The sequence below is a fragment of the Serpula lacrymans genome, assembly GCF_000218685.1.
Source record: "Serpula lacrymans var. lacrymans S7.9 unplaced genomic scaffold SERLAscaffold_9, whole genome shotgun sequence".
Lineage (NCBI taxonomy): Eukaryota > Fungi > Basidiomycota > Agaricomycetes > Boletales > Serpulaceae > Serpula > Serpula lacrymans.
The window spans coordinates 280,157-290,174 of record NW_006763298.1 but is presented as its reverse complement, the minus strand read 5'-3'; the positions used below and the strand labels follow the sequence as shown (position 1 = coordinate 290,174).

At 44.5% G+C, this 10,018-nt stretch overlaps 1 protein-coding gene across 1 annotated transcript; it reads right to left on the bottom strand.

Annotated features, from left to right (window-relative positions):
- Positions 1 to 565: 565 nt before the first annotated feature.
- On the bottom strand, positions 566 to 1,611 carry SERLADRAFT_439547 (uncharacterized protein; the record flags this gene model as incomplete). Its single annotated transcript, XM_007319961.1, has 3 exons — positions 566 to 808; positions 902 to 1,126; positions 1,588 to 1,611. 3 exons carry the CDS (start codon positions 1,609 to 1,611, stop codon positions 566 to 568), a joined length of 492 nt encoding a protein of 163 aa, XP_007320023.1.
- Positions 1,612 to 10,018: the final 8,407 nt, after the last annotated feature.

Below are 10,018 nucleotides of genomic sequence, written 5' to 3'. Positions count from 1 at the left end.
ACTCCATGACTACTCTGGTTTACTGGAATTCCTTTGTGGAATTGGTAGCACTTGTTTTAACTCCAAACAAATGGTACAAAGAAGGGCTTCAGGCAAGAGAGAGAGCTTTACCCCCAGAAATCATCTTTCTTAATGCAATTATGAAAACAATTGATGGCATCAATCTTTTGATCAATTACAAGTTTGGCATTACTTTACTATTGGAAAAACCTTGTATGAAAGACTCTATCATTATAAATTTGAATTGCCCTATTGACAATTTTTTTCCCTTCAGAACCTTAACAGACCTTTCTATTGCGCTGTCAGGTGGCAGTCAACCCACCCACCCTATGCAGCTCACTAACCGTCAAAATACAGGTCCCTCATTCTTTTCTTCTCCCGTTCTGCCTAGGGAGGGCAACACATTTGCCATCACCTATTCTTGGCGTCAAATCATACTGTCTGCTTATTTGCTCATGATTGTTGATCTGTTTGTATTTGCCCATACAAACATCAATTGATTTTTTTTGCGGTTCATTCGAGCAATTTCAACAAAAACACACCACTTCTCCTCAGACTTAAGTGTTCATTCTGAACCTCTAGGAGTGTTTCCTGACTGTTGTGCAACTTCTGCAGTGGTCCAGATCTCAACTGCATCAAAGATAAGTTTATCTTCTTCAATTGTGTTGATTACCAATAATTGAAATACTTGCCATTTAGGAGTGCATGAGAGAGATTGGAGAAGAACAAAGTCTATAAGTTTGGTATCAACTCCTAGTTTTATTCCGGGGAGATGTGAATCAATAGTCTGGATTTTTGCAATGTGGTCCTAGATAAGTGATGTTCCATCCTAGGACAATTTGGTAAGTTGCTGGAATGAATAGAAGGCATAGGCAATATTGGATATCTAATAGAGTGAAACAAGTTTGTCAAGTAACTCCTTGGAGCTGGTGAGGTCTCCAGTCCTCATTAGGAGGGCATTGGAGATGTGGTCCTGGATGATTCCATGTGCCTTTTCATGCTCAAGTATCCAGGTGATTTCAGGGTCCTCCAAGGAGGTGGGCTTTCCTGGTGAGGGTTTGAGCTCCTCTCCAGTAACAACTTGGAGAACCTTTTCCCGACATAGCTTGGAGATGATCCAAAGGTTCTATATCTGGAAATTGTTGAGTCCAGTGAGAACTGGATGTTACAACCAAAGTTTTTATACTCTAGCACACACAGCAACAAGCAAGGAGAGAGAGAGAATAAGAGTGGGTAAACCCCTTAGTGTTATGAACAAGTTTGTTATAGGTAAATAACAGGAGGACGCACTGAGGAGTTTCCTTGATCTATTAGGGTTTATATACATCTACAGACTATTTGTACATATGTACTGTACAGTTGATAAAGGCAGTGGCTGATGATGTCATAAGGAGCAGTCCTTGTAACCAGTTCCACTGCATGAGACTTGTATCTAAAAATAAAGAAAGGCAGCGCTGCACAAAAAAGGTGAGTCTGTGCAAAAGGAAAGTGCAGCATGGTACAACTGTGTGAAAACTAAGAAAGAAAGCTGAAGTGGAGAATGAAACTCAAAGGTCCAAAAATTGTGTATTGTAATACTGGACATACAGAGGTATTGTGTGCTGTGGTCATGGTTCCAAGGTTGTATTCTACCTGTTCAAATGAGAACTATTTCCTGTGTAGCTTTTATGCCACCAGGGCTCTGTGAGGCAACACTAAACTATAACAAAAAAATACCTGTCTCCTACTGCACTTGCAGGGAGTAAGAGGTACAATGAGTTCTAAGGTCGACAGATGCTAGAGTTTATAGCAAGTAGAGGACTGAGAGTAAACTCAAGAATTTCTGATAAGGAGTAAAGCAGGTAATTCAAGTAATAGAAAGCTAAAGAACTATACACGAATATGTAGGATTTTTATAGCTAACTGTCTATCTCTCAGACCAAAAGAGGAACAATAGAAAAGTGGTCTGGGGATGAAACTAACCAATAAGAAAAAGAAGAACTATTGTACAATTTCAAGGATTGATCAGCAGGTTGTAACAACCAAGAGTTAGTTACTCCGGCGCACACAGAAACACACTATAAAGAAGATGATGAGGGAGTGGTTACCCTTTAAGATGCAGTGAGTTAGTTGGTATACAACAGGAGGACTCGCTGAGGAGTCTCCTGGATCTATTCGGGTATATATACTACTACAGGGTTATTTGTACATGTGTACTATACAGTTGATAGAGACGGTGGCTGATGATGTCATGGGGCCTAGCCCGCATGGCCGGCTCCACTGTGTGAGAGAGTTGTGTCTAAAATAAGAAGAAAGGCAACGCGGCGTGAGAAAGGGAAATGCCGCGTGGCACCATGTGTGAAGGCTAAAGTATAAGGTTAAAGCGGAGAATAAAATAAAAGGGAAGGTCCAAAAATTGTGTTATTGTAACACTACCCCCCCTTCTAAGGCTCAACTTCCAGGCGAGACCAAATTCCGGAGGTAGCGGTTAAATTTTCAGGCATAGGTTGAAAAAGAGAATTAAAAAGTTTGGAGTCCATGCCTCTAAGCTTCCTAGGAGCTGAGGGATTCTTAGGATAAAATTCGCAAACAATGTTGCGGGAATTGTCCAGATGGGCTTCTGGTTCCCACGTTCTGTCCTCGTCTCCATAGCCCTTTCATAGGACTAGAAACTCTAATTTCCCACGCTTCAAGCGTGCATCCACCACCCGTTTGACTTTGAACTCTTCTTCACCTTCCTGGGTGACTACAACCGGTCCCGGCCAGTCTACACGCTGTCCCGGCAGCTGTCCCTTGTAGGGTTTCACATGGCTGATATTGACCGTGGGTACTACCCTCATTCGTTTTGGGAGTTCCAGCTCCGCCGCGTTGGGTTTGACTTCCTTAATCCGGTAAGGGCCAATCCACTTTTCGGTCAGTTTTCTAGACTGCCGGTCTTTTAATTTTAAGTGGTCGGTATCTAACCAGACCAGGTCGCTGTCGATGATAAGAACTGTTATTAGAAAACCACACACAAAAACAAACTAACACACAATCCTCCCAGATTCCACGGAACTTGTTTATGGGCTTTGCCTCCTAGAACAGTGGGTGCTCTGCTTGTTCATGGGGTGGTATGTATAAGGGTCCTTCAAAGTAAAACCCAGAGGTGTATGAGTGTGGGTTTTGAGGAGGAGGGATAGTTGAATTTATAGAAGATAGGGGCTTAGTGATGAGTATAGATGAGCACTACCTTGCTAATTGTAGCACAAGGTAGGTTTGAGAACGACAAGGATGACGAGGTGACGAGGTTCCCAGTGATAGCAGGCTCCTGACGCACAAACTGTAGTGCTCAGAAGGACTCTAATCAAAAGGGATAACAATGACTTCAAAAATGGGAAGTGACGATGACAGCAGTTGACAGTGGTAGCAGTGGGAAGTGTTGTGACCACACTGGATCACAAGCAGCAGAGTAGTGAACTTGAAATTAGAGAAGAAGTCTGGAATTGAGTTCTTGTTGTTTTTACAAGGTAAAATACAGGGGTTTATATAGTAAAAGAAAAGTAGGCTATGCACAGTATAGCTGTGCAAAAAGAATGAGAAAGAACATGAAGGAAGGAATGTATGCTGACAAATCCTGCGTAGGTAGTACAGGATAAGATTGTCAAAAAAGGAAAAGAAAGAGATAGAACAATGAATGCTGTGAGTAATGTCACAGGTTTGTACAGCCATAAAGTAAAGTCCAATAGCAAAAAGAGAGCAGGAAAATCATGATGTCATGGGAAGATGCAGTAAAAAAAGGGCAAGGCAAAACACTATCAGTATCAACACAGTTCCTTTAATGTCAGTCAGGCATTCTAAAAAAATATGTGTCCATAAAAATGATTCAAAAATCAAAAATAATCGCACTGTAAATGAATGTTCTGCTGAAGAAAAAAAAACTGGAGCCACCGGTCCACCACCTAGTCCAAATCCGACAGTTCCATGGCCTTACCAATGGACTGGTTGTGTTGGACCACCTGATCAAACGAGGGAGGGAGAGGAGTAGTTCCAATTTGGAACAAGTGAGTCCCAGGCAGCGTGTGGTAGGTGTAGCTGTAGCGAAGACGATGGACAAAAGATAAGTGTACCCAAGTGAATGGGACAGCAATGAACATGGGCAACGCAAGGGGATGAACCTTCTCCAGCTCAAAAACTACCCACCCACGCTCCAACCAGGCAAGACAAGCGGCCGATGTTTTGATAGTATATGATGGCAGATCGACGTCATGGAGATGGACCTGTTGCCCTATTTGGACCGGCCATCGGGGCTTTGCTGATATCAGCAGTGGCACATGGTAGTCAACGGATCGGCGACGGAAGCGGATAGGAAGTGGTGACATCAGAAATGGTGGGGGTGCAAATAAGATGAGGAGGAGGAGGGTGGAGGTGACGAAAAAGTGGATTAGAATGGGGATCCAGAAACGACCATCAGGTGAGAATAAAAAGGAGAGGAAGGGGCCCATGGTGGGGCTAGGCAAAGGAAGGGGAGTAAGGGAAATGACAAAAGCGAGGGCGCAATGCAATGTGTAGCCAGTGGTGACGCGAAAATTTGCCAAAATGCCGAAACGCGGAAAGTACCGGATGGATAAGCAAAGGTGAGCGTGACTGGATTGCCTAATAGAGGTGGTGCTGATCAGCCACAAGTTCGAAAAAGGCAATATTAATTACTATTCCACGTGGCACTGTGCCTGTGTGGCACAAAGGCGAGTCTTTTTGAATATTCGCTTTGTTATTAACACCTATCCATGCTACCAATCAACTTTGGTGCATGACATCGCCGACCTTGTAGTCAGGGGCCTTAGAGTGTCTACGCTCTGCCCTGTCTTTCATCTGCTCTGCAGTTTTGAATAGCGCTTTGTGCGTTTCATCTAAAACAGACTTCATGTCTTTGACCATATTCTCAGCAGCTTCATTCTTGCTTTTCCCAGGTTCTACACCCATTCTGGGGAGGTACAATCTAGTAACCTCAAATGGTGCCTTTCCTGTAGCCGACAACTGTTTAACATTGTATGAGAACTGGGCTATCTTTAGCCACTTGGCCCAATCCGTCTGTCTGTCATTAATAAATATCCGGAGATATTGTTTCAACTCCTGGTTGAGTCTCTCCGTTTGTCCATCAGTCTGCAGATGGAACACCGTTGATAACTTAGGTTTGATGCCCAGCATCCGGCATAATTCTTTCGTAAATTCGCTTTCGAATTGAGGTCCTCTATCAGATAACTGTTTCTGGCAACCCATGGATAGACCATACGAAATCTTTAAATAAATCTGCCGTGCCGGCGGCGGTAATGGTTTTATTGGTGGGTATGAATACCACTTCTTTGGAGAAGCGATCTACTACCACCATTACTGAATTATACCCATTTGACTCGGGCAGATCCATTGTGAAGTCCACCGATATATCCTGCCAGGGACCAGCTGGTATAGGATTCGGCATAAGTTTACCGGCCGGCGGTTGTAAGGACCATTTTATTATTTTCTTATCTTCGCTATGTCTTGGTTCTCGAACACTTTTCCCATTACACCTCTGGCTCTAGGGCTAGAGGTATCATTTGCCATTTTACTTCTCATAGCCCTCACAGGCTTTCTTAACCATTGCTACCATTTTATATCACAGATCAGAGACTGGGTATCGATCCCAGCCAGCCAGCACACTGGGTAGGGACTGCTAGTAGGCATCTCGCCAACCAGCTCCAAGCCCCAGTAAAGCCTGGATACACTAATAAATGCCTTGTTCAGGATCGTACCTCATCATGAGGATACGGTTCCTGAACACGCGTAACAAACCTCTATTATTAGTACAAATCTCTCACCGCTGATTAATCAAGTTAAAAGTCATACAATAGTTGTTCTCCCCTTTTCTTATTGGCCGATTAATTCCTCAGACCACTTTTCGTATATTCTCCTTTCGGTCTGAGGAACGAACAGTTCACTATATAAAGCCTTACCTATTCATGTATGGCTCCTTAGTTTTCTATTACTGAATTTACCCGCTTTACTCCTCAACAAGAACCTTTAAAGCTTACCTCTCAAAAGTCCTCTACTCGCTATATTTACTAGCATATGTCGACCTCAAAAGCTCATCAAACCCCTTACTCCCTGCAAGTGCAGAAGGAGACAGGTTTCGTTTTTGTTATAGTTTATCGTTGCCTCACAGCGGTTGATGAGAGTTCTTTGCTATGGCACATCTCAGACAGGATTTCACATATTCCTGCACGTCTTTGACCAAGCCAGGCCACATGTAGTTTCTGGAGATCAACTCCATTGTTCTTTGCCACCCAGGGTGCCCAGCCACTGGAGTGTCGTGATGTCTATCTATTGCCTTGATCCTTGCGGACTCAGGCACGTAGATCTTGTCTTTGAAATGGAAGAGCCCGTCTTCCCATAAATAATTTTCATTGCCGTCAAGGCGTGCCTTCTCTTCTGAGGAGATGTCTTTCTTGAAGACTTCCAGAAGATCGGAATTCTGCCCGATTCTAACATTGGCAACCCTTGATTGGTCTATCAGGGGTAACACCTTTGTTATCATCTTCGATGCCGTTGGCATGATCCTCTCTTCTGGATAAAGTGTCTGCTTTCCCCATAGAGCTTCCAGGCTTATGAATTAATTTATAATTGAACCTTGACAAGTACACCGCATAGCGGGCCTGTCTTCAGTTCAAGTCTCGGGCCGTCATAAAATACTCCAGATTCTTATGATCGGTCCAAATTTCAAATTGGTGCCTAGCACCTTCTAAGTAGTGCCGCCAGTGCTCTAAAGCTCTAATGATGGCCGGCATCTCTTTGTCGTAAATTTGATAGTTGCGCTCTGTAGGCAACAAACTATGCGATAAATAGGCACAAGGCCTCCAAAGATCGTCAGGGCATTTAATTGACAAAACAGCCCCAGTAGCAAAATCAGAAGAGTCAGTTTCTAGCCGGAACTCTTTGTTAAATTCTGGAAAGGCTAATATGGGTGCCGTTGTAAATGCCTGTTTAAGCTTATCAAAGGCTTCTTGTTCTTTGGCACCCCAGTGCCAAACAATGTCCTTTTTTGTGAGATCGTTCAACGGTCTCGTGATTTTTGCGAAGTTTTCGATAAACCTTTGGTAGAAATTGCCTAAGCCAAGGAAGGCCCTAACTCCTTTGACACGAGTAGGTTCTGGCCACTCCAAAATAGCTTGAACTTTTTCAGGATCCATCCTGATTCCGTTCTGGCCTATGATCATACCGAGGAAGTCTACTTCCTTCACTTTAAAATTACATTTTTCAGGTTTGACGAATAGGTCCCATTCCTGTAAGCGTTGAAGGACTTCTTGCACGATTCTGTCATGCTCAGCCTCATTGTCCGACTTTGTAAATATTAACAAATTGTCAATGTAAATGACGACACAGTTTTCCATATCCGCAAAGGTCTCATTCATCATGCTCTGGAAGGTCGCCGGTGAATTGGTCAACCCAAAGAACATAACGAGGGGTTCAAAGGATCCTCGGTGGCACGTGAACGCGGCCTTCCAAGCATCTGTCTCTTTGATTTGTACATTATTGTACCCCCATCTGAGATCCATCTTTGTTAAGATCTTGGCGCCAGCCAATTTGTCTACTAGCTGACTGATCAAAGGCAGCAGATACGCATTTTTAACCGTGTGCTCATTCACGTAAGGATAGTCCATAATCATGCACTTTTTACCATCCTTTTTAGGAATGAAGAACACTGGGGACGTCATAGGGCTTTTGGAAGGTCTGATGTAACCCTTCCTAAGCTGTTCGTTTATGAAACTTGATACCTCATCTCTTTCTGGAGCAGAGAGGGGAATCATGTGTCCTTTTCTCAGTTTGAAGGTGTCCTTCAAATCTATAGCATGGTCCCAAGGCTTAGCCTCTGGGAAGCGCTCTGATTTATGTTTTGAAAAGACTTTCCAGAAGTCATGGTACTCGGGAGGTACCAGCCTCTTAATCTCTTCCTCGGGTTTTACCTCATCATCGTCATCATCAATCTTTTCTAAAGATCTGAGCTCGTAAACGTGACCAGCGTTTCTCTTTTCAATACGCTCATTTTGACAGACATGATTTGGTTTACCCAAGTTTACACACTCCTGAGGGCATCGTGACAATGTGACAACCCCTGTCTGCCAGTCGATCTCAGGATTGTATTTAAATAGCCAGGTCCAGCCTAAGATTAAATTAATCTTCCCTAGTTGGGTAGCTTCGGCGGTGACCCGTTCTCTGTGTCCTTGGTATTCGCCCACAAAAGAACATTTGTGCGTGATACAGCCACCCGCGTTAAGCGTACCGTCAACATTATAGACGGGAATAGATACATCTAATTTTACAAGGGGGAGTCCAATTTGCTCCGCCCAGACCTGATCGATGAAGATTCCGTTAGCGCCTGAATCAAGCAGTGCGCTGGTTGGGTGTACTATGCCCCGGGCAAGGTTTTCCACGCCAACGTCTAAACGGATCTCCTTTTGGAATAAATATGTGTGCATCAACACACACCTTGGGATTTCGTGAAAGGGTGGCTCCAAAGGAGAAGAAGAAAGGGTATCGAAAGTTACATGTTTTTCCATTTTATTTTTACCAGAATCAAGCACCCTAGTGTTTATCTTGCCGGGGCCATGCTCCAAGGGAGACACTGGTGCAGTGGTAGTATCATTTATATTACAGTCACATTGCTTTATACAAGTACATACTTCAGATAATAAATTTAAAAATCTATTTACAAATTGGGGAGCCATCCCCGTCTTTCCTTTATTGCTCGTGCAACACCCCGGAGCAGGGGCCACCTTGTTGTGGTTTACTGGTTGTAGAAGAAGGCCCGGATTTCATCATACGAACGACCGGCCAGAGTTTGGAGCCGATCGTCCGGTTTTTCGGACTCTAATTGGCGTGCCTGGCGCCCTTGATTATTTTGAGCAGCCCACGCTCCATTTGGACACTTTTGGGCTATGTGCCCCTCTTGCCCACAGTTGTAGCAGGTGAATCTGCGCGTCTGTCCGCCCTGGACCGCACCAATATCCATAGGAGCACCCCGACCTGGTTGCAGCCCAAACGGCTGGAACCCGTGAGAGTGTTGTTGTTTTTGGTTTGATAACCCAGGGTGCCTCTGGGATTCGTTGTTTTTGGTGGTGGACCCGCCACCTTGGTGCATTTGGTAAAGCTCCATGGCTCTACCAATTTTTCGTACTTCCTCATCCGCCAGGGCCAAGTCCTCGTTCCTTACATCCTGCAAGTAGATCTGTTCTGCAATGCAAGGGTTCACATTGCGTTCCAGCAGTTCTAGTGCATGTTCATTACCAAGCCCTCCTTGGATGGAGAGGGCCAGGAACCGGGTAACGTAATCATCTGTCCTTATATTTCCTTGTTTGAAGGAACGGATCTGCTGACGCGCCCAGTGACGCTCAGCCTGTGGTTTGAAGTATTTTTCGATCTCCTTCTTGAGATCATCCCAGGTTGGCCACACTCCCGCGGTGTAGCATTCCTGCAATCTAACTTGGGCGTATCGACCCGCCACAGGTCCTTTTAGTCGAGATAGCACTGCAGTGGCTACCTTAAAATCGTTGGCAAATGTGTCCCAGTTTGCCTTGACCCAAATTTGGAGTTTGATCCACCACTTGGCGAATTGCGCTCTGTCTCCTTCGAAAGTGCCAGGGTCAGCGACAATTTTGACCTTTTTCTTGAACTTCTTCTCAACCGAGGGGGTTGCCGCAGGAGGATTAGTCTGCAGCTCGGCGAGTTGCGAAGTTAATGTTACAATCTGTGCACGCATGGCATGCAGCAGACTGTTCATATCTTGTTGCAACGACATGTTGACTTGTTCTCTTTGTAAAGTAATAAAAACGTAACTGGGGGTCCCCGCTTGCTATCTGCGGATCAACCTCTTCCCAGCTGAGTATCGGATCTCAATCTCCGACTACCCACACTATAGTATTTGAAAGTTTATATAAAAAGTATTTGTAAGAAACCCTGGTCCAAACAGTTGTCAGGGGGTGGTCCGCTTGTTAAGCTGTCAACCCTTCTCCAACTGGCGGAGGCAAGTGCC